The sequence below is a fragment of the Solanum pennellii genome, chromosome 7 (assembly GCF_001406875.1).
Source record: "Solanum pennellii chromosome 7, SPENNV200".
Taxonomy (NCBI): domain Eukaryota; kingdom Viridiplantae; phylum Streptophyta; class Magnoliopsida; order Solanales; family Solanaceae; genus Solanum; species Solanum pennellii.
Window position 1 is genome coordinate 78,754,782 of NC_028643.1, and position 23,632 is coordinate 78,778,413.

The 23,632-nt window shown below is 34.7% G+C and overlaps 4 protein-coding genes across 6 annotated transcripts; all 4 read left to right on the top strand.

Moving 5' to 3' along the window:
* The first annotated feature begins 319 nt into the window (after nucleotides 1-319).
* Nucleotides 320-5,066, top strand: LOC107026434 (probable galactinol--sucrose galactosyltransferase 1). Its single transcript, XM_015227397.2, has 13 exons — nucleotides 320-717; nucleotides 1,483-1,733; nucleotides 1,827-1,917; nucleotides 2,338-2,386; nucleotides 2,477-2,568; nucleotides 2,653-2,760; nucleotides 2,845-2,979; nucleotides 3,066-3,476; nucleotides 3,626-3,767; nucleotides 3,860-3,927; nucleotides 4,021-4,155; nucleotides 4,242-4,459; nucleotides 4,550-5,066. Exons 1-13 carry the CDS (start codon nucleotides 527-529, stop codon nucleotides 4,927-4,929), a joined length of 2,271 nt encoding a protein of 756 aa, XP_015082883.1. The 5' UTR covers nucleotides 320-526; the 3' UTR covers nucleotides 4,930-5,066.
* Nucleotides 5,067-5,177: 111 nt separating this feature from the next.
* LOC107026435 (oleosin S1-2) lies at nucleotides 5,178-6,248 on the top strand. Its single transcript, XM_015227398.2, has one exon. It carries the CDS (start codon nucleotides 5,308-5,310, stop codon nucleotides 6,019-6,021), a length of 714 nt encoding a protein of 237 aa, XP_015082884.1. The 5' UTR covers nucleotides 5,178-5,307; the 3' UTR covers nucleotides 6,022-6,248.
* A 1,563-nt stretch (nucleotides 6,249-7,811) lies between these two features.
* Nucleotides 7,812-13,173, top strand: LOC107026351 (probable amino acid permease 7). 3 transcript variants are annotated; one of them, XM_027918562.1, is made up of 7 exons: nucleotides 7,812-7,964; nucleotides 8,969-9,232; nucleotides 11,181-11,274; nucleotides 11,503-11,714; nucleotides 11,870-12,003; nucleotides 12,361-12,582; nucleotides 12,657-13,173. In XM_027918562.1, exons 1-7 carry the CDS (start codon nucleotides 7,889-7,891, stop codon nucleotides 13,056-13,058), a joined length of 1,404 nt encoding a protein of 467 aa, XP_027774363.1. In that variant the 5' UTR covers nucleotides 7,812-7,888; the 3' UTR covers nucleotides 13,059-13,173. The 3 variants fall into 3 exon arrangements, with proteins under 3 accessions (XP_027774363.1, XP_015082780.1, XP_015082781.1); XM_015227294.2 differs by lacking the exons at nucleotides 7,812-7,964; nucleotides 8,969-9,232 and adding exons at nucleotides 9,283-10,705; nucleotides 10,809-11,042; XM_015227295.2 differs by lacking the exons at nucleotides 7,812-7,964; nucleotides 8,969-9,232 and adding exons at nucleotides 10,539-10,705; nucleotides 10,787-11,042.
* Nucleotides 13,174-14,114: 941 nt separating this feature from the next.
* On the top strand, nucleotides 14,115-18,844 carry LOC107024047 (probable amino acid permease 7). Its single transcript, XM_015224926.2, has 7 exons — nucleotides 14,115-14,338; nucleotides 15,095-15,331; nucleotides 15,701-15,794; nucleotides 16,766-16,980; nucleotides 17,119-17,252; nucleotides 17,342-17,569; nucleotides 18,249-18,844. Exons 1-7 carry the CDS (start codon nucleotides 14,236-14,238, stop codon nucleotides 18,648-18,650), a joined length of 1,413 nt encoding a protein of 470 aa, XP_015080412.1. The 5' UTR covers nucleotides 14,115-14,235; the 3' UTR covers nucleotides 18,651-18,844.
* The last annotated feature ends 4,788 nt before the right edge of the window (nucleotides 18,845-23,632 follow it).

Here is a 23,632-nt window from a genome sequence, read left to right on the forward strand (position 1 = left end):
ATAGTGGTATTTTCCATTAAAAAAATTTAAACCCATAAATATATGCTGCCTCCGCAGGCTTCTAACTATATCCATATCGTAACAAATGTTATTTTAATAAAAATCACGTTCACGTAGAAATTAATAAAAAACAATGTATAACTTAACAGAGTATTAAGGTTATAAATAAGAAAAAAATATACTTATATTTATTTCGAATATTAAATATCGAAAATGACACTTATTTTTGAACAGAATAATAGCTTGCGTAGTGTTTTTTTTTTTTGGACGTACCAATTAATTTGATTGTAACGTAGCCTAAAATATTTTGTATAAAACGCATAAAATCCGGCCATTATATTAACCTCCCAAGCTTTTCTTTTCTCAGCTCTCAAAATTTTCACACATTTTTTGAATTGCTATACAAGTTTTGGTTTTGTCATTGTATATTCCTTGTGGGTTTTTTTTTTGTTTTAGAAGGATAAAGATAATATTTTTTTTTTCATTTGGGTGTTTTCTTGTTTATTTGGTTATAGAAAGAAAAAAGATGACAGTAGGAGCAGGAATTTGTGTGGCTGAAAGAAAGCTTAATGTATTGGGGCAAAGCATTCTAAGTGATGTTGATGAAAATATTATTGTTACTCAGCCAAATGGTGAAGCTTTCACTAATGGGGCATTTCTTGGTGTTAATTCAGACAGAATTGGTAGTCATAGGGTCTTCCCTATTGGCAAACTACAGTATGTTCTTCTTCTTCTTCATACTTATTTTCTCTGTCTGGTTTTAATTTTTTAACTTTTGTTTATGAATCTAAGGATTCTTTGATGATAATGGTGTTTTATGTTTTAACTTCATTATAAGTTATCCCTTGTGTTTTATCTAAATGTTGAGATTGTTTGTTCTTATGTAAAGATTGCATTTTTGTTGTAAAGATTGCATTTTTATTGTAAAGATTGTTTCTTTTTTGTAAAGATTGTTTCTTTGTTGTAAAGATTGCATTTTTGGTTTTTGGTTCTTTGATTTTCATGTGAGGTTTTACAAGGAAGTTATTTACTTGTTGAATGCTTGATTATGGTTTGTAGAGGATATTGTGTATTAACTTCATTAAGACTTCGCATGTTCTTAATCTGAGCTAGCGTTTGACCATTGATTTTGAAAACTTGTCTTTAAATATATGTCTAGCCATGAATTTGATCAGGTTTTGGAAATCTGATCTTCAAATGTTCACAAGTTCCCAAAATTTACTCCAACCCAGTTTTTGAAACTTCCATTCACAAAACTTCAAAATTTTTCCAAGTAAGATGCATGTCCAAACACAACTTCAAAATTTCAAATACTCTACTTACAAGTTTCAACTTTAAAATCTACGAGACCAAATGGGAGCTAAATGTTGAGAATCCTTGGGAATTTTGAAGTACAATTTGCAATTTTTTGGTTGTAATGATTGCTTTGTGATTTATTTGGTTTTAACAGGGAAATTATTTATGTGTTTGAATGGTTTGCAGAGGATTGAGATTTATGTGTGGTTTCCGGTTCAAGTTATGGTGGATGACACAGAGAATGGGTAAATCTGGCCAAGATATACCATTCGAGACTCAGTTTTTGATTGTAGAAGGAAATGATGGTTCAAATTTTGATCAAGACAACCAGCAAAATTCAGCATTGTATGTTGTTTTCTTGCCTATTCTAGAAGGTGATTTTAGGGCCGTTCTTCAAGGGAATTCAAACGATGAGTTAGAGATATGTTTGGAAAGTGGTATGGATATTACGATCTCCATTGATACGTTTTGGATCTTGTCGTATGGTCTTTACCAATTTTCGTGATGCTAATGATGATGGTTGATTGCAGGAGATCCTGCAGTGCAAGATTTCGAGGGAAGCCATTTGGTTTACGTAGCAGCTGGACCAGACCCTTTTGATGTTATCACTAATGCTGTCAAGTATGTTTTAGTCCTTTCTTTCATGGTTTCCATTCTTGAAATTTCCTTTGTCAACTGTGCAACTCATTGTCTTCACATAACTATAGAGTCATCCCAAGGACAACTATATGGTAATGGGGAAAAGGGAGTCCTTTCCGAAGAAATGCCTAGAGAAAAAGGCAGATGTATAGAACCTTTTGATGATCTAGTGCTATCTCAACTCAACAAAAATATAATTGTCTCGAATATATATGCTATGTTCCTCAATTGTATAACTATTTTGATCTTTAAATGCCTTTCCTGGCCTATTTTCATTGTAATAATCAAAATTTATTTATGTTTTGCTTGAGATTTCATATGTTACACCAATTTGATAACTGTACCATAGACATTTTGCCTTGCTGAAATGGAATTGATTGTTAAAATTCTTCATCAACACAGGACGGTGGAGAGGCATTTACAGACATTTTGTCACCGTGATAGAAAGAAGGTACATTTTGAATGTCTTCTAATTTCTGCAAGCGCGATTGACATCATTACTTCTGAATGTATGTAATATTATGTTTTTATCATGATTCAGATGCCAGACATGTTGAACTGGTTCGGATGGTGCACGTGGGATGCTTTCTATACTACCGTTACTTCAGAGGGAGTGAAGCAAGGATTAGAGAGGTAATCGACTTCAATTATTTGATAGTGATTAGCTTCTAAATTCCTGCATTGCATAGGGTGCTGAAACTTTTATGTCTTTTTTAGTTTGGAGAAAGGAGGTATTCCCCCAAAGTTTGTACTCATTGATGATGGATGGCAATCAGTGAGTATGGATCCCGATGGCATCGAATCCATTGCTGATAACCATGCAAAGTGAGTAGATGGAACACATTTAATATCATCATCATTGTTTAGCAACCCCTTAAAATGTTCTGATCGTTCTTTGGTTGTTTTCAGCTTTGCTAACAGGCTAACTCATATCAAAGAGAACCATAAGTTTCAGAAAAATGGAAAAGAAGGTCATAGGATTAACGATCCTGCAATGGGACTTCGACATGTTGTTGCCAATATCAAAGACCAACACAATTTGAAGTATGTTCTTCAATATCTTCAACTATTAGGTGCTGTCCTTTGAATTATCAACTAAGTGTTTTCCTACTTTGGCTTATGCACTTTAGGTATGTGTACATGTGGCATGCACTTGCTGGTTACTGGGGCGGTGTGAGACCCGGGGTCCCTGGGATGGAACACTATGAATCCAAGTTATCTTTCCCAGTTTCATCTCCCGGGACTGAGTCACAGGAACCTGATGATGCTTTGAGCAGCTTGATAAAGAACGGTCTTGGTCTAGTGAACCCTGAGAAAGTTTTATACTTCTATAATGAACTGCACTCATACCTTGCTTCTGCGGGTATAGATGGGGTTAAAGTAGATGTTCAGAACATCCTTGAAACACTTGGAGCTGGTCACGGTGGAAGAGTAAAACTCGCAAGAAAGTATCATCAAGCATTAGAGGCATCTATTGCTCGAAATTTTCCTGATAATGGAATTATTTCATGCATGAGCCATAGTAATGATAGTTTGTTCAGGTAATTTTTTCTTGCTCACCCTATCTTTCTTGCTTGTAATTGTTATAAACTGAATTAGTTCTAAGAAATGGAGAATCGTCGTAAAGAGATGCTAGATACTCTTACCATATATATTCTGATCCAGTTTTCATTTCCCTTGCGTTGTGTAGTGCAAAGCGTTCAGCTGTAATTAGAGCATCGGATGATTTCTGGCCACGAGACCCTGCATCACACACAATTCACATAGCATCAGTGGCATACAACACCATTTTCCTTGGTGAATTCATGCAGCCTGATTGGGATATGTTTCACGTGAGTTGATGATATGAATCTCAGTTTCTTAGTATACTTTCCAACTTATCAAAAAAAAGGTTGAAATCACTATAATGCTTGTAATATGTTAGAGTGTGCATCCCATGGCTGAATACCACGGAGCAGCACGAGCTGTTGGAGGCTGTGCTATTTACGTTAGGTACTGCTTATATATACCTTAAGAACAGCTAGTTATTTGGTGTATGATCCAATTTTCGTTAATATTTTCTCATCACTGCCTATTGCCATGTAGTGACAAGCCTGGACAGCACGACTTTAATCTTCTGAAGAAGCTTGTACTTCCAGATGGTTCCATATTACGCGCCAAACTTCCAGGAAGGCCAACTAGAGACTGCTTGTTTTCTGATCCAGCAAGAGACGGGATAAGGTAATTGCTTGATCAGATAATTTCACCATCATTTCCAAGTGTGATGTATTTTGTAATGTACATTAATCTCACTTATGTGTATGCAGTCTTTTAAAGATTTGGAATCTCAACGATTTCAATGGAGTAGTCGGTGTATTCAACTGTCAAGGTGCTGGATGGTGTAAGGTTGGCAAGAAGAATCTAATCCACGATTGTCAACCAGGGACGATAACTGGGATTGTTCGTGCTAATGATGTCAATTACTTACCAAGGATTGCTCATGACGGATGGACTGGCGATGCCATTCTGTATTCTCATCTTCGTAGTAAGCTGTTTCAATCACTTCTATTATCCTACACTGCATTCTGGTTTTAAAAAAATACACATTTTGCTCACCTGATTGTAACCAATGCAGGGGAATTGATCAATCTTCCTAAAAATGCTTCGATTCCAATCACTCTAAACGCGAGAGAATATGAAGTCTTTACCGTTGTTCCAATCAATGAAATGTGTACAGGATCAAGATTTGCTCCGATTGGTCTTGTGAATATGTTCAATTCAGGAGGAGCAATCAAAGAGGTGAAATATGAAACAGAGGGAAAATGTGGATTAGTTTCCATGAAGGTTCGCGGATGTGGAACGTTTGGAGCTTATTCATCTGGGAAGCCTAAACGAATACATGTTGACAACGAACAAGTACAGTTTGATTACGACGAATCCTCTGGATTGTTCACCATTAATATTACAGTTCCTCAACAAGAATTATACCTTTGGGATGTTAAAGTTGAAATGTGAAAACTGCAAGATGACCATGAGTTGAAGACTTATCATAGTTTTTAAAATTTAGACGCTGTTATTTAAATTTTATCGCACTATATATAACAACGACGAAAATTCTCAATTTAGTCTATTGTTATCCTATTATTTTTCTAGTTTCATCGTTTTCTACTAGTATTAGTACTCAAACAATATTCTACGCTATGCTCTATTTTTTGGTGTAGACTTATTATTTAATGTGTGATCTAGATACATATATTACATTGGATAAACAATGAAACTGTACTCTATAACGCCACGATAACTTCAAAACAAATCGTCTCTGTTTGCGATGCACCACGTATAGAAAAGTATCAGAAACGTGTCCTGTTTTCATAAATCGTCCAAATATGGAACATGATATATGATCAGATAATCATTTATACTTGTATTAGAGAAAAAAAAAAGTTTATTATGGCTGAAAACAGGGAATTGATGGAGGTGAATCCGACCCGAAAGACGAAGATTTGGGCAACCATAGCTGGAATTGCAATTGAAGCCCCAATTTTGGGGTTAATGTGTTTTAGTTTTCTCACTTCAATTATACTTTTGGTAGTAACTTCTCCGTTGCTAGTTATATTTAGTCCTCTCTTACTTGGTGCTGCTGCGGTGCTGGGAGTTGCTATGGCGGGATTTGGGGTGGCCGGAGTTACGGCTGGTTTAGGATTGTCTTCGTTTGTTTTGGTGTATAGGTCGGTAATTAAAGGTAGAATTACCAGCGGAGAGTATGGCGGCGGTGGTTCTGATGACGCGCCGGTTGTTGTGGATAAAATGATTGAACCGGAGGAGGAGCGTGACAGAGAAGTTGCCGGTACTGGAGATAAAACAGAGGAGCAGGTGCAAGAGGGCAACACTAGTTCAGAGGCAGTTCATGTAGATAAAATAGTTGAGTTATTTGAGTCTTTAAAGGAACATCCACATGATCAAAATGAAACAGCTACTATTGTCCACATAGTTACTGTAGAGGTTGATGATGATGATGAGGAGGAGAATCAACACAACAAAGATATGGTCAGTTCTGGTGACTATTTGCAGCAAAATGTACCAAGACAGATCCCACAAGAGACTTGAATCAATCAAGAACATATATGTATGTATGTTCAGAAGTGGCTAGTTTATGCTTTTTACTGAGTTGCAGGTTATGATTTGTCTTCATTTCTTAGTTGTTGTAGCACTGTATATATAAACTTTTTGTCATTTTACTTCTTTAGGTGTCTCTACAGTATGAACATATTTGGTGCTGTTTCTAAAACATGTTTTTAGTGCAAAGAAACCTACAAGGGAACTTAGACAATCTACGAACCAGGATTTTATAGTTGAGTGATCTCAGCTATCTTTAATGAGGGATCACGAATTTGACTTTATACGAACATGAATTCAAATTTAATTAGGCTTTAATACTTCACGTGGCTATTGAAGTATTTGGAAGCTGTCATTAAGAAAAAATTCCAGCCAACCATCATTCACATCCACTTTTGGAATCATTGGGAACTTCTTTTTAATTAAAATGTTCACTTAAAATGACACATTAATTTTACCAATTTAGTCCCAAAGCAATAAAGTTCAGATTTTGTTTACAAATAGAAAAAATATTAACTCATGGATAATACTCTGTGCTTGTATCTAAAAATGTTTAGCTATATTCTGTTTTTTTTTCCAAATAAGATAAAACAGGTTTTAAAAAAAAAGCTTGAAGCTATATTGTTTTTTTTATGACTTAGTTCGAATGCAATTCAAAAGCATCTCTGTGTGACTTTTTAAGTCACAAAACTCTATAGACTCTAGTTCACTAATTCGAGCGCAAACTCTATATATTATAGGTCACAAATTCGAGCGACGTGCTCATAGTCATAGATGTATAGACCAAACAAAATCCTTTGGTGTCAACATTTTCTTTTCAAGTACAGTGACTTGTCTGTGCATAATAGCTTCTGTAACTATCACTCTATCATCAAATGTTGCCTTGTGATAAAATATGATACTCTTTAGCGAGAGAATCTAATTTGGGTTTTAAAAAATGGAAAAATCTAATAAGTAACGTTTCTCTTTTAATAGGTTTTGTGTTTGATAAAAAAACTTTTTTTTATCACCAAATTTTACCGTATGATACTTTTTATGGGAACCTAAATTTGAGTCTTAAAAAATAGAAAAAAAATCTAATAAGTGACGTTTCTCTTTCAATAGATTGTGTGTTGATAAAAAACTTTTTTTGAGGAGTCTTATACGATACAAATATATTAGTATGACCTAACTTAGTGATCTTAGAAATACAAAAAATTGGTAGGAAATGACTTCCCTCTATGAAAAATCAAGGGCTTTCTCTTTTAACGAGTCTTATACCGGGCGAATCTAAAATAATTGAACCTTATTGTAGATATAAAACAAAAAGGGAAATTACACAACGAAAAAAACATATAGACATGAATTTTATTTTCAAAAAATTTCGAAACATAATTACATATTTAAATTTTGTATCAAATATATATGTGCGGACATAATTCTTTTTCGCGATCATGCCTAATAGTCTCCTCATACAACTTTTTTGATAACCCGCCATATTCCTTGTGATATAGTAACTCTTTTAACACGTACAATTATACCTCCAATACAACTCTCACTTAATACATAAATTGTAATTATAGCTATTTATCAAAATTTTCTCATAAACCATGAGATTAATAGGCTCACCTATTGTCATAATCATGACCTAAGAAGGCTCACCTATAGTGATAATGAATATGGGGTGGAAAAAAAAAACTTAGGGTGACGTGTAGAGAAAGAGGAGTATAGATATTAATTGTTCATATTAAAATGCCAAACATATTGTTTTATAGGCCAGAACCAATTGAAAAACAACAACAGGACTCATTATTATTAATCATAAATATATTTTTTATATATTGTACGAGGAATACATAAACAGAAAAAAAGAAACATCATGGCTGGTGGAATAGAACATAATCCAGAAACCCCATTGCTGCTGGCAACATTTTCTGGCTCTTCTGATTCAAATGGTAACTTGATTTTTCTTAAAAATACTATCTTGATGACCTTTTGTAGTAAATGGTATCTTTATTTTAGTTAAAAATTCTATCTTGATGACTTTGTATAGCAAAATGTTGTGTTGATTTTGGTAAAGATTCTATCTTTTTGAATAAGGTTTGTAAATGGTGTCTTTGATTTTTGTTAAAAATTCCATCTTTATATGACTTGGTATAGCAAAATGGTATGTTAATTTTTGCTCAAATTTCTGTCTTTCTGACTTTGTAATAAAATGTTGGCTTGATTTTGTTAAAGATTCTATCTTTTTGAATAAGTGTAGTAAATGGTGTCTTCATTTTTTGTAAAAATTCCATCTTTATTGCTCTTTCTGTTCCATATTAACTGAGTTGTTGAGGTTTTTTCATTGTTCAAAATAATTGAATTGTTCAAAATTCAAGATTGATGTTTGAAACATTTTCCATATTTGTTCTTTCCTTAATGAAGTTTGATTATTTCTAGGAGATAAATTGCATTACTTGCGAAGTTATATTTACTATTTCACAAAGGACAATAGTCTAAAGTATAGTCTAAATTATGTCTATGAATGTTTTTCTTAATAAGTTTGCATTTCCTCACAAATTCCCTCAATATGGAATAGAGGGAGTATGACTTGGTGTAGCAAAATGGTATCTTGATTTTTGTTAAACATTCCGTCTTGATGACTTTACGTAGCAAAATGTTGTCTTGATTTCTTCAAAGATTCTATCTTTTTGAATAGATGTAGTAAATGGTGCCTTGATTTTTGATTAAAGTTTCATCTTTATGACTTGGTGTATCAAATTAATATCTTGATTTTGCCTCAAACTTCTGTCTTTCTGACTTGGTGTAGCAAAATGTTGTGTTGATTTTGTTAAAGATTCTGTCTTTTTGAACAGGTGTAGTAAATGGGGTCTTGATTTTGTTAAAGATACTATCTTTATGACTTGGGGTTGTTAGTTTGCTAGTACTAACTTGGGTTTTGGTTCATTTTTTGTAGTTGTATACTCAGGTATTGGGAAAAAGGGTACAATATGGACTGCAGGAGCACATATTATAACAGGGGTTATAGGGGCAGGGGTACTATCACTTTCATGGAGTATAGCACAATTAGGATGGATAGCTGGTCCATTGGCTATTATACTCTTTGCAGTAGTGACTCTATTTGCAACTACCATACTTTGTGATTGCTATAAGTCTCCTGATTCTCTGCTTGGCCCTACCACAAATCACTCTTTATTGGAAGCTGCAGGATTTTACCTAGGTAAGTTACTGTTCACTTTATATCTTTTACCTTCTTATTATTTTTTATGTATATACAGTAGATGTTTTGGAATCACTTAGTAAAAATGCTGGCTCCGCCACAAAATGGGGCTAATTTACCCACCTCGACTATTTGATTGGTACCTGCTAGGCTGCTACCTACCACTATTACATATGTTGGATAACTCTATCACCAAGTTTTAGGCAGAAGAGAGAAATCACTCTGTTGGGATTTGATCATCATCATCATTTATTTTGCATAAGGAAGTTGGATGATCTTCGGAGTGAAGGCTTAACAGTTATGTGTAGCTATTGTGACTGAGAGTTTGCATCCCTGGAAATAGAAAGAAAAAATAAAAAAAAAATCCACTAAGAAGAATAGAAAATATAAATATAATCATGTTATTGAGAACTCAAGTGGCTTTAAGAAATTGAGAGTTACTGTATCATAATTGAAACAATGTAAAGATTATGGAATATTTTACATACTCTAGATTTTTGTTGACCTTATTGTGACATTACAGGCAGTCTAGTGGTCCCATGGTCTAGTGATCAGGACATTGGATACTGAATCCAGTAACCCGAGTTCAAATCTAAGTGGGACCTTTAGTTTTGGGTCTATCAGAAACAACCTCTACCCCAAAAAGATATGAGTAAGGTCTGCCTTTCCCTGGACCCCACTAGTGGGATTACACTGAGTGTGTTGTTGGTGTTACTTGGCAGTTCCAGTCACATCGACCAAATTTGTGATTTTCCATTGATTTTAATATCTTTTTTTTTTCATACTAGCATCCAAAAAAACCAAACATTGATTTGAACCTAAGTTTGGCTTGACCTGTTAGGCTTTGAAAAAGACATGCACATGGAGTCTGAGAATGTAAATTTGTTATGTACATAGTGACAAGATCCAAAAATGGGTAAAAGTTACTGGACTCTGTTTAAATAGTCATCCCCCCTTGTGAGTTGTGAAATGTCTATCTCATTGGTAGGTTCAATTTGGACTGTGGCTTTTATAAAATTATATGAGAAGAAGATATTTTTTCTTCAAAAATTGTATCTATTTGCAGTTAAAGGGTAGAATTACAGCAAAAGAGCTACAGCCAAACATTTCTTTATAGAGGAAGTTCCATCATTGTTGACTAAATTTGTGGCTAACTCCAACAAAGACATTCTTTCCCCCCATCCTTTTCATTATATGATGACTTGTGAGAACTTAGCACTACTACATGGTACTATATAGTATATAGTGCTGTTGTTGTGAAGGGAGGAGTATTAGAGAATACGTCTTTGAACGTTTCTACTAATAGGTGAAGGCTTTATGTTGTATCATTGAGCCACCTGCATATTTTCAAAGAGTTGCTTTAAGGTTTTTAGTGTCCGTGTCTAAGAATATATCAGTCGGAGATGGAAGTTCAACGTTCTCTTGAACAAGAGAAATCTTCAGGCAAAGATGATGCAGATACAATTAGAACTGGTAAGTTTTAAGTTGTCTCAAAATTTTCTAGAGGGACTGAGTTTTATAACATTGACTAGGATTAAATCTAAGAAACAATAGTCGACGTGTATTTTCCTGCCAGGAACTTTGTGGACTGCAGTTGCGCACATCATTTCAGCTGTAATCGGAGCTGGTGTTCTATCTCTAGCCTGGTGTACAGCACAATTAGGATGGATTGCAGGGCCAATCACCATGCTTTGTTTTGCAGTTGTTACATACATATCTGCATCTCTCATATGTGATTGTTACAGGTCACCTGATCCCATAACAGGAACGCGAAATCCCTCTTACATTGATGCCGTTAGAGTTAATCTTGGTAGACTGTTCCATCCTACAACATAGAATTTGTAACTCTTTTAGAAGTTTCTCATATGAGGATTCCTCTTTTACATTATTTTGGGGGGGGGGGGGGATTAGACGCGTCTTTTATGTATTTTGACTTATACTCGTTCAGGCAAGAAATGGACGTGGTTGTGTGGTTTGCTTCAGTATGTGAGCTTCTATGGGACTGGTATTGCTTATGTAATTACAAGTGCAACAAGTATGAGGTTAGTTAGCTATATACATATATATGCAGTTCAGATTTTTGCCTCTCTGAATTCGTAAGTGTCTCGATAGCAGTATCTACAACATTTTCCTTTGGTCATTTGGTCGGGTTATTAGATAACATTATATCCATTATAGTAATGCCTAGCCTGCAAGAGACAGTGTATGCAATTCAAGCTGAATGAGATATGCTTCTGTTAAGTTAATAATCCGACCGAAAATTTCTGCAGAGAAATTCAGAGATCAAATTGTTACCATAAAGGAGGAGAAAAAGTTGTTTGCCAGAGGACAAATAATTTCATGCTGATCTTTGGCATTATTCAGATAGTAACATCGCAGATACCAAATTTTCATAACATGGCATGGTTGTCTGTTGTTGCTGCGCTAATGTCATTTTGTTACTCTTTCATCGGATTGGGCCTTGGATTCTCTAAAGTGATCGGTAAAGCCTTGACTGTTCTTTTTCTCATTCTGTTTCTTGTTATTTCATCTCGATTTCCAAAAATATATCAAAGAATCTCGTGTATTTTGATTTTAGTTCTGATCATGGAGCAAGCATTTTCTTGTCTCATTTCCCCATTGATGTTGGATCTACAGATAATAGGGGTATCAAGGGAAGCATTGTGGGAGTACCAACAAAGAGTGCTGCTCAGAAGATTTGGTTAGTTTTCCAGGCACTCGGAGACATTGCTTTTGCCTATCCTTATTCGATTATTCTCCTCGAGATACAGGTATTGATATTCCGCAACTATACAAGTCTTAACTTGTGGCATTTATATCAATAATCAGATATAAATAGGTTCAGCTCTTAGAATTTGTCCTGATACTAGGTCATTTAATATTGATTTATTTAGCAGAGCTCGACTTGTTTGGGACTGAGGCATAGTTGTCGTCATATATAGTTTTTCAAAAAAAATAATTCAAGATCAATATCGGAGCGTAAATATCAACTTAGCTAATGTTTCTGAAACCATACAAGACATAACAGTAACCCTACCACTTTAAGTTGGAATAGTTACACTAAAAGTATCACAAAGACTGTTGCTGTTTCTCCTAATATTAAAGATGTTCTTTTTTATGGAGTGAAGGATACACTAAAATCGCCTCCACCAGAAAATCAGACCATGAAGAAGGCGTCAATAAACGCAATAGTTATCACCACTTTCTTCTATCTATGCTGTAGTTGCTTCGGATATGCAGCCTTTGGGAACGACACACCAGGGAACCTCTTGACAGGTTTCTACGAGCCGTTTTGGCTTGTTGATTTTGCCAATGCCTGCATAGTCCTCCATCTGGTTGGAGGGTATCAGGTAGTACTAAAACCCGAGTCTTTTCCTTCCACCCTTTACTTGGTTTACGACAATTCTAATGCTTGTTTCCTTAGGTATACAGCCAGCCAGTATTCGCATTTGTTGAAAAATGGGCAACTCAGAAGTACCCTCAGAACAGATTCATAAATAAATTCTACGCCATCAAACTCCCGGTGTTGCCAGCTCTCCAGTTGAACCTCTTCCGGTTATGTTTTCGAACTCTATATGTTATATCTACAACAGCAATAGCAATGGCATTTCCATATTTCAACCAGGTATTAGGAATCTTGGGAGCATTGAACTTTTGGCCTATGACCATATATTTTCCAGTGGAAATGTACATTGTGCAAAGAAAAATTGGAGCTTGGACAAGAAAATGGATACTTCTTGAAGGTTTCAGTATGGTTTGTTTGATTGTATCTTTACTGGGGTTGATTGGATCAATTGAGGGAATAGTTAAAGCTAAATTAGCTTGAAATGTAAAATCTTACAATTAAATAGCTAGCTAGTAAGATTTGTAAGCCAAAAGACACTGTATTCATGCCATTCTTCAAATGGAATTTACACATCTCATTCAGTAACTTAAAAGTACATAGTCTTCGATTTTCGATATATTTTATTTGAATCGAGAGTTTATTAGAAACAACTTCTCTATCGACTACCATAAAGGTATGAGTAAGTTTACATTAAACACCACCCGCTCTAGACTTTATTTGAATTTTTTTTTCATATTTTTAGGTAAGGTATATTCAAATAACTAAATATTAACATGTAGTGGCTCGTATATAGAATCTATTGTATGACATTATATGACTATTTATTTTGACATATTACTCTTTAGAATATATTTGACTGTATGTTTCATATAATTTAGTCAAGTTTAGTAATTATGTTAGTTTCTAAAAATTCAAGGGTATAACTATTTTTAGATAAAAATATAAAATTCTAAATATTGTGACTTCAACGCTAAAAAATATTTAAGTTTCATAGCTGAACGTCTACTTAATAATTCATTTTTTCTTTTTTGACGTTTCAAAGATGTTGAAAGGCACCAAAATAACTATCATACAAAAAGTTGCAGCCCTTCCTTTTCAATGTAGAAAATATCCTACTCCACTATAGGTTAGATAGAAATACTAATATTCAATCATTAAAAATAATATAAATAAATAAACATGTGTCAACAATCTCATTTTTTGTCCCCTCAATCATTAGTAAATTCCAAATTTTAATCCTTATAATACATCATAAACATATTTAGTCTTTCAAAATATGCCCCTTTGATCTCTTTGCTATTAAATATTTACAAAATTATAGTAAATATTTAATGTGATAAGCTTATAATGTAATTTTATACGTCAAAATTTTAATATATTACATACTTTCTTCGATATAAGAGGACTAAATACACACGTATTATTTTTTTGATAATTTATTAATTTTAAATTTTCTAATAATATATTTAAGATTGTGAAATATTTTAATATGTTTTACGTATTTTATTTTTAATATCACATGGCTCACAATTTTTTGTTTACTTTCTAAAAAAAAAAGAAGGGAATTTTGGACTAAAAAAATAGTATCATCTTGTAGAAAGAAGTTTCCATTAAATTTGGAATATTCAGAAATAGATTCATAGTGATAGCTGGGGCTATGGGGTTGGATGAAGAAAGTGACTCTCAAATGCCATTTTTGGACACAAATTATGTTTCTTCTTCTTCTTCCCAATCATCTAAGCTTGCCCTCAAAAGAACAGGTAACAAAAATTCCCTTTTTATTTTACTTCAATTATTATATTTTTCCCAATATACTATAAGGTCAAAATATTTGTTTTTGGTATCATACTTCACTTTTTCCTTTTTTCTGGAAACCCCTTTTATCTCCATTTGACCATTTAAGCTTCATTTTACACAAAAAAGTTTGGATCTTGACAATAAAAAATTGGGTCCATAGTGAACCCATCTCAAGAATCTTGATTTAACTTGTCCTCTGAAATTAATGCTGTCCTATCTCTGTTTATTGAAGGAGATTTGTCTTAAGCTTATTTGGATGGTTGTTGTATTATATTTTACTATATTGTTTTAGACTTTTGATAGACACGCGTTTGGATAGATTGTATCGTTTTTTCTTAGTTTCATAATACTGTACACCAGCAATATAAGTTAATTAAGGTAAAGTAAAGTTAAGAAAGAGAAAGTTAAAGAAGAAAAAGGCAACAAGGGGATCACACCAAATCGATCCTTACATAAGATTGAAACTTTTCGTTCCATAACAATGAATTTGACAATACAAAGCAATAGAGTAAATTTAAGTAACAATCAAAAAACAAATAATGTATTTAAAGTAACAATAGATAAACCATCCAAACAAGCTGTAAAAAGGGTAATCATCTTGATCTTTTCTTGTGTTAATTTAGTAGTATAGTTTCTAATAGTTTCTTTCAATAATTGAAACCTGTACAAGTAGATGATACTCACAGAAGCTAATATGCGTACTCACCGTGAAAATTCAGGAAATGAATGGACAGCTTTGGCACATATAATTACAGCAGTAATTGGTTCTGGTGTTCTATCATTAGCATGGAGCATGGCACAGCTAGGTTGGGTTGCTGGTCCATTGACTATGCTCGTATTTGCTTGTGTCTCTCTTACTTCTGTATTTCTTCTCTGCAATTGCTATAAGTCTCCTGATCCAGAAACTGGCCCTGATAGGAATGGCTGTTATCTTGATGCTGTACAGAAGATTTTAGGTGAGAATTTCAAGCTAAGAAGAAATTAGAAAAAATCCTATGTCCTGCACTTCTTCAGTTCAGACGAACCATTTATTTACTTCTCGTTTTCCTTACTTTTCGTGGAAATAAATTATGTTCAAGTAAGCAAGCACGTCGTTCTTCCAGGAGTCTATATATAGATTTTAAAAGGACATGGTGGCCTAACCATCGTAAAACTTTAGTTTTCTCTTAATTAGAGGACCAACTGGATAGTTCATGGGATGCCAAAATTAACTGTCCTTATGTAGAACTTGACTTGGCAGCAAGTGTCTTCTTACCTTACTGAATTCAAGAGGGCTGTTATATACTTGGGCTTACGCAGCAAATTCCCTTTTTCTGGCATCTCAGGAAAAAGAAATGCCTGGTTTTGTGGAATCGCTGTTCGTATAAATTTCATCAAGGTTGCAATTATATATACAATTACATCCGCCTCCAGCATACAGTATGTCATTGATCTTCTCTCTACTAGTATTGTCAATGTCTTCTTTTGACAATTTATGCACATACATTTCCTTTATGAGCTTTGCTGCTTATCATACTGAATTTTTGTTTGGGTTATCCTAGTTTACATGGTTGCATTTCCATACTTTCAGACAACTTAATTTCCTCTTGCCAAATTCATGCTTCAGACCTATTATCTTCTCTAAAGTCCAGTGGCGGAGCCAAGAGTTTGGCAAAGAGTATGCAGATTTTCTTCTCAGTTGTGTTAAGGATGTGCAAAATCAAACACACACTCATAATAGCTCACAGTTAACATTTAACCTTTGTACACCACATAATATTTCAGCGAAGGGTGTGCACGGGACCATCCTTCGCCTAAGGTGGCTCAGCCAATGCTCTAAACTAATGAGGTTTTTATTTTACACTATCTTCTGAGATTCCTTTGACTGTTAACAATTCATATATAAACTTGTTAAGGATTCTTAAGGGTTCAAGAATTTCCAAACAATACAGTCCGAACCGTACGAATCTAGCTATAAGCAGACATTTGTATCCATGTCATCATTCTAATCAGATAACTAGAGGGGGATACAGAAGTATATGTCATAATTAGTGAAATTAGGATAGGTGTTCCATTATCAAGGAGATAAAAGTTCCATAACCAATGGGATTAGGAATATTTATAAAGGATACACAGTACTTAGTATAAATATAAAGTTGATATTGCTATCATATATTCTCAAAATTAAACTTACACTCGATGTATATTAGTGGATTAAGGAAATGTGTCCCTAAATGATTTTAGGAGTCCCATATAACTAATGAAATAAAGAATCATAGTAAATAAGGCTATGATGCATAGCACATATACATAAGAGTTGAGAGTTGTTACTCGTGTGCATTCTCAAATTATCTATTGGGAGGGTTTTTTCTAAAGCTGATATTAATAATGCATCCTCTAAATGCTTCCAGAGCTATCCAGAAATCAAACTTCTATCATGATCAAGGTCACAAGGCTACCTGTGGATATGAAAGTACTAGGTATATGGTAATATTTGGATTAATCCAAGTTATAGTGTCTCAAATTCCTGATTTTCCGAATATGAAGTGGCTCTCCGTAGTTGCTGCTGTCATGTCCTTCACATATTCAATTATCGGATCAGCACTTGGCTTAGCCAAAGTAATAGGTAGGTTACCTTTTTGCATGCCTTTATAGTCCTAAAATCTTCACAATAACAAGCATGTTCAGGCCTAGAATCTCAGGTAATATAGATGATCAAACTTGTCATTATCTTAAAATTCCATTCCGCTATCTTGATATGCAGAAAATGGAGAAATCAAAGGAAGCATTACAGGACTGCCAAGTTCTACAGCTGCTGAGAAAGTATGGTTGGTTGCTCAAGCGCTCGGGAACATTGCCTTTGCCTTTCCATTCTCTCTTATATTTCTGGAGGTTCAGGTGCTGCAATTTGGCTTTCAAAATTAAATTATTTTCTTAATCAGCATTAAGCAGCACTAAACAATTAATGAAAACTTCCAAATATGTAGGACACATTAAAGGCACCTCCTCCAGAAAAGATCACCATGAAGAAGGTCTCAATTATGACATCCTGTATTACAACTTTTTTCTACCTTTCCTGTGGAGGATTTGGTTATGCAGCCTTTGGTAATTCCACACCAGGGAATCTCTTGACAGGATTCGGTTTCTATGAACCATATTGGCTTGTAGACTTTGCTAATGCGTGTGTTATTCTTCATCTTGTTGGTGGATATCAGGTACTTTTACTTGAAGTGTTCTGTCAAGTATAACATTGTAACCCCATGTTTTTATTCTTGTACAACTTTTACACCTTCACCTCTAACTTGTTCGGAACTAAGGTGTAGTTGTCATTGTTATCGCGTTTATGCTTTCACAATCTTTTTAACGGAATAACTCTTCCTTGTTAATGGATATCTTTACTTTTGACATCTTCTTCTAAACTTGTCAGAGTGTCCCACATTGGTTGAGGGAATGGGTTGTTGTCTCCTTATATGATATCAAAAGTATCCTTACCTCACGAGCTAGCTTTTGTTCTTGAGTTAGGCCGCAAGTCCTATTTCTTTACAAAGCAAATCCATTCTTCTTGTTGTGTTTCACAATATTGAGCCCCTAAGTTATGTTATCGATGCTCCAATTGTCCAAGCCGGGGTGCGTAGGGTTGTTATAGTGTCCCATATCAGTTGAGTGGATGTGTTGTCATCTCCTTATATCATTTTGACAATTCTCATCTCACTAGCTAGTAGATGTTGAATCACCTTGATTTCTGTCTTTACTTCTTTATGTTTTAGATTCCCTTGGTGAAAATTCTACCTCCGTCATTGATTGCCTAAGTTATATTTTCTTTACAAAGCTAGAAATTTGATTCCTTGTAGTTGATTTTTTTTTTTTTGGTATCGACTTGAATATGCTTTACAGGTTTTTAGCCAGCCAATATTTGCAGAAGTTGAGAGATGGTTTGCCAGAAAATTTCCAGATAGCAAGTTTGTTCACAAGAATCACACTCTGAAACCTCTATCAATGCTGCCATTTAGTTTGAATTTTATGAGATTATTCTTCCGAACAGCATATGTTGCAATAATGACTTGGATTGCTGTATTGTTCCCTTACTTCAACCAGGTCGTAGGGGTGTCCGGAGCGATAACATTTTGGCCTATCGTCGTCTATTTCCCTGTAGAGATGTACTTAACTCAGAAAAGAATTGAAAGTTGGAAAAGCAAAGCTATCATGTTTCGCGTCTTTACAATGGTATGTCTGGTTGTGATATTGTACGCATTTGTTGGGTCTATCAGAGGAGTTATTGTTGCTAGGTTCGGGTAAAAATGCTTCTTCACATTCCTATAAGGTTTGCATACATGCTATCCTCTCCGAACTCCCACTTGTGAGATTATACTAGATATGTTATTTAAAAAAGAAATGTAAATAAATTCTTTATAGTTTTAAAATGTTCAGTATGTAAACAATGCTTTACGTTGTCAACAACCAAATATGTATTATAAAATTTCATCGATTTTCGTGTGCTATAGTTTATAGATCTTTTTTTAATTCGGTATTTCCACGGGATGACCAAAATTTTTCATGGGCGTCCGTTAAGACGTTATCAATGTAATCAGTTCATCCCGCGAGGAAAACGAGCACATTTTCAAGTTCAAACGAGTCTCAAAGCAGGTAAATGCAGATTTTATCGATTTTCGTGTGCTATAATCCATGAAATTTTTGTGATATGAAATTCTCGAAAAGAAATGACCAAAATTTTTCATGGACATCCGTTAAGACGTTAGCAATGTACCCAATTCGTCCCATGAGGAAAACATGTACATATTCAAGTTCAAACGAGCACCAAAGCAGATAAATGCAGATTTTGTCATTTTTCGTGTGTTTAGTCCATATATTTTTTGTGATCTGAAATTCACGAAACCAAATGATCAAATTTTTTTATGTACGTCCGTTAAGACGTTACCAATACACCTAGTTCGTCCCGCGGGAAAAATGGACGCATTTTCAAGTTCAAACGAGCCTCAAAATAGGTAAACGAAGATTTTGTCAATTTTCATGTGCTATAGTCCATTAATTTTTTGTGATTCGGATTCCCGAAATCAAATGACCAAAAATTTTCATAGACGTCCGTCAAGTCGTTAGCAATATACCCAGTTCGTCCCGTGGAGAAAACGAGCTCATTTTATAGTTCAAAAGAGCTCCAAAACAAGTAAACACAAATTTTGCCAATTTTCGTGTGCTATAGTCCATAGATTTTTTGTGATCTGAAATTTCCGAAATGAAATGATCGAAATTTTTCATGGACGTCCGCTAAGACATTAGCTATGTACCCCAGTTCGTTCCGCATTGAAAACGGGCGCATTTTCAAGTTCAAAGAAGCCACAAAGCAGGTAGCAGATTTTGTCGATTTTCATGTGTTATAGTCCATGTGTTTTTTGTGATCCTGAATACCCAGAACGAAATGGCCAAAAATTTTCACAGACGTTCGTTAAGACGTTAACAATGTATCTAGTTCGTCCAGCAAGGAAAAACATATGCATTTTCAAGTTCAAACGACCCCTAAAGTAGGTAAATGTAAATTTTACCGATTTTCGTGTACTATAGTCTTTAGATTTCTTGTGATCCAGATTCCCGAAATGAAAAGACCAAACTTTTTCATAAACGTTCGTTAATAAGTTAGTAGTGTACCCGGTTCATCCCGTGGGGAAAACATGTGCATTTTAAAGTTCAAACGAGTCCCAAAGCAGGTAAACACATATTTTATCGATTTTCGTGTGTTATAGTCCATGGATTTCTTGTGATCCGGATTTTGTGAAACGAAATTTCCATGGACATCCTTGAAGACGTTAGAAATATACCTAGTCCGTCCCCTGGGAAAAACAACCGCATTTTCAAGTTCAAACGAGCCCAAAGAAGGTAAACACAGATTTTGCTGATTTTCGTGTACTTTAGACCATGAATTTTCGGTGATCCAAATTTTTCGAAATTAAAATGGATGAAATTTTTCATGGACATCCGTTAAAACAATAGCGATGTATCCAGTTCATCCCACAAGGAAAACAGACTCATTTTCAAGTTTAAATGAGCCCCTAAGCAGGTAAACGCAAAATTTAGCTATTTTTTGTGTGATATAGTACATTGATTTTTTATGATCCGAAATTTTTCATGGACGTTCATTAGGACGTTAGAAATGTACCTAGTTCGTTCCGCGGGAAAAATGAGCGCATTTTCAAGTTCAAACGATCCTATTGCAGGTAAACGCAAATTTTATCGATTTTCTTGTGTTATGGTCCATGAATTTTTTTGTGATCCAGACTTCTCAAAATAAAATGACCAAAAATTTTCATGGACGTCCATTATGAATTTAGCAATTTACCCAATTCGTCTCGCGGGAAAATAAATATTTTTCAAGTTCAAACGAGTCTCGACGCAAGTAAACACATATTTTCCCAATTTTTGTGTGCTATAGCCTATGATTTTTTTGTGATCTAGAATTTCCAAAACAAAATGGGCGAAATTTTTTATGGTCGTTCGTTAATACGTTAGCAATGTACTCACTTCGTCCCGCAGAGAAAACGAACGCATTTTCAAGTATAAACGAGCCTCAAAGTAGGTAAATGCAGATTTTGTCGATTTTCGTATGCTATAGTCAATGAATATCTTGTTATCCGAAATTCTCAAAATCAAATGACCGAAATTTTTCATGGACGTCTGTTAAGACGTTAACAATGTTCTAGTTCATCCCGCGGGGAAAACATGCTTATTTTCAAGTTCAATCGAGCCCAAAAGCAGGTAAATGCAGATTTTGCAGATTTTCGTGTGCGTCTATAGATTTTTTGTGATCCAAAATTCTCAAAACAAAATGGCCATAATTTTCAATGGACATCCATTAAGACATTACAATATATCCAGTTCTCCCCGTGGGGAAAACGAGCGCATTTTCAAGTTTAAACATGACATAAATAAGGTAAACGCAAATTTTGACGACTTTCGTGTGCTATAGTCCATGAATTTTTGTGATTGGGTATTTCTGAAACGAAATGACCAAAATTTTTCATAGATGCCCTTTAAGACGTTAGCAATGTACCCAGTTCGTCCCACGGGAAAAACGAGCGCATTTTCAGGTTGAAACGAGCCCCAAAGCAGGTAAACTCAGTTTTTTTCAACATTTGTGTGCTATAGTCCATGAATTTTTTGTGATCCAAAATTCTCGAAACTAAATAATTTTTTCATGGGTGTTCGTTAAGATGTTGGAAATGTACCCAGTTCGTCTCGCGGAGAAAAACAAACGCATTTTCAAGTTCAAACGAGCCCCAAAGCAGGTAAACACAAATTTTACCGATCTTTTGGTGATATATAATCAATGAACGATCTAGAATTTCCGAAGTGAAATTGAAAAAAAAAATTATAGACTTTCGTTAAGACGTTAACAATTTATCACTTCGTCACCCGGGCAAAACAAGCGCATTTTCAAGTTCAGAACGAGCCCCAAAGAAGGTGAGATTTTTGCCGATTTTCGTGTGCTATAGTCCATGATTTTTTTTTTATTCAAAATTTTCGAAATGAAATGACCGAATTTTTTTTATGGACGTTCGATAAGACGTTAGCAATGCGCCCAGTTTGTCCCGCGGGAAAAACTAGCACATTTTCAAGTTCAAACGAGCCCCAAGTAGGTAAACGCACATTTTGCTGATTTTCGTGTGATATAGTCCATAGATCTTTTGGGATCTGAAATTACCGAAACGAAATGACCGAACTTTTTCATTGACGTCCGCTAAGACTTTAGCAATGTACCCCGTTAGTCCCGCGGGGAAAAACGGTTGCATTTCAAATTCAAACGAGTCCCAAAGCAGGTAAATGCAGATTTCATCGATTTTCATGTGCTATAGTCCATAGATTTTTTGTGATCCAGAATTTCCAAAACAAAATGGTTGAAATTTTTCATGGACGTCCGTTAAGACGTTAGCAATGTGCCTAGTTCGTCCTTCGGAGAAAACGAGTGCATTTTCAAATTCAAACGAGTCCAAAGCAAGTAAATACATATTTTTTCAATTTTCGTGTGCTATAGTCCATGGATTTTTTGTGATCCGAAATTTCGAGAACGAAATAGCCAAAAATTTTCATAGACGTATGTTTGTACTGCGAGGAAAACATGTGCATTGTTATGTTCAAACAAGCTCCAAAGCAGGTAAATGCAGATTTTACCAATTTGTATGTGTTATAATCCATTGATTTTTTGTGAGTCGGAATTTCGGAAATGAAATGGCCGAAATTTTCATAGACGTTCATTAACACATTAACAATAAACCCAGTTCGTTACGCATGGAAAACAAAGCATTTTCAAGTTCTAACGTGCTCCAAAGCAGGTAAACGCCGATTTTGTCAATTTTCGTGTGCTATAATCCATGAAATTTTTTTGTAATCCAATATTTTTTTAAAGGAAATGGACAAAATTTTTTATGGACGTCCGTTATGACGTTAGCAATGACTCAGTTTGTACACAGGCGAAAACGGATGCTTTTTTAATTTCAAACGAGCCCCAAAGTTAGTAAACAAATTTTACCGACTTTTGTGTGCTATAGTCCATGAATTTTTTGTAATCCAAAATTTCCGAAACAAAATGGTCAAAATTTTTCATAAACGTTCGTTAAGACGTTAGCAATATTCTCAGTTTGTCCCGCGAGAAAAATCAGTGCATTTTCAAGTTCGAACGAGCGCCAAAGTAGATAAACGCAGGTTTAATCCATGAATTTTTTGTGATTCGAAATTCTCAAAACGAATTGACCAAAGTTTTGTCCGTTGCGACGTTTAGCAATGTTCCAGTTCGTCCCGCGAGGAATGAGCGCATTTTCAAGTTCAAGCGAGTCCAAAGCAGGTAAATGCTGATTTTGATAATTTTCATGTGCTATAGTTTATGAAATTTTTGTGATCCAAATTTTTCGAAACGAAATTGGCGAAATTTTTAATGATCGTCCATTAAGATGTAAACAATGTACCCTGCTCGTCATCCGGGAAAAACAGACGCATTTTCAATTTCAAACGAACACCAAAACAGATAAACACGATTTTGCTGATTTTCGTATGCTATAATCCATGAATTTTTTATTATCTTAATTTCCAAAACAAAATCACTGAAATCTTTTATTCACATTTGTTAAGACGTTAATAATGTAAACCAACATATTTCTAAATAAAGTTTCATACAATTATCCAAACCCAAAGAAGCATAGTATTTTTTGCACCGACATTCTCATGGAACAACTTGCTCGGAAAGGATCAATTTGGCATCAAAACAGACACTTTTG

Coding starts and splice junctions, on each gene's coding strand:
- LOC107026435 (XM_015227398.2), top strand. CDS start 5,308: ATGATATATGATCAGATAATCATTTATACTTGTATTAGAGAAAAAAAA.
- LOC107024047 (XM_015224926.2), top strand. CDS start 14,236: ATGGGGTTGGATGAAGAAAGTGACTCTCAAATGCCATTTTTGGACACA. Junction 15,332..15,700: donor TGCTGTACAGAAGATTTTAG/GTGAGAATTTCA, acceptor CTGGCATCTCAG/GAAAAAGAAATGCCTGGTTT. Junction 16,981..17,118: donor TGGCTTAGCCAAAGTAATAG/GTAGGTTACCTT, acceptor CTTGATATGCAG/AAAATGGAGAAATCAAAGGA.
- LOC107026351 (XM_027918562.1), top strand. CDS start 7,889: ATGGCTGGTGGAATAGAACATAATCCAGAAACCCCATTGCTGCTGGCA. Junction 12,004..12,360: donor TTATTCTCCTCGAGATACAG/GTATTGATATTC, acceptor TATGGAGTGAAG/GATACACTAAAATCGCCTCC. Junction 12,583..12,656: donor ATCTGGTTGGAGGGTATCAG/GTAGTACTAAAA, acceptor TTGTTTCCTTAG/GTATACAGCCAGCCAGTATT.
- LOC107026434 (XM_015227397.2), top strand. CDS start 527: ATGACAGTAGGAGCAGGAATTTGTGTGGCTGAAAGAAAGCTTAATGTA. Junction 2,980..3,065: donor AAAGACCAACACAATTTGAA/GTATGTTCTTCA, acceptor TATGCACTTTAG/GTATGTGTACATGTGGCATG. Junction 3,928..4,020: donor GGCTGTGCTATTTACGTTAG/GTACTGCTTATA, acceptor ATTGCCATGTAG/TGACAAGCCTGGACAGCACG.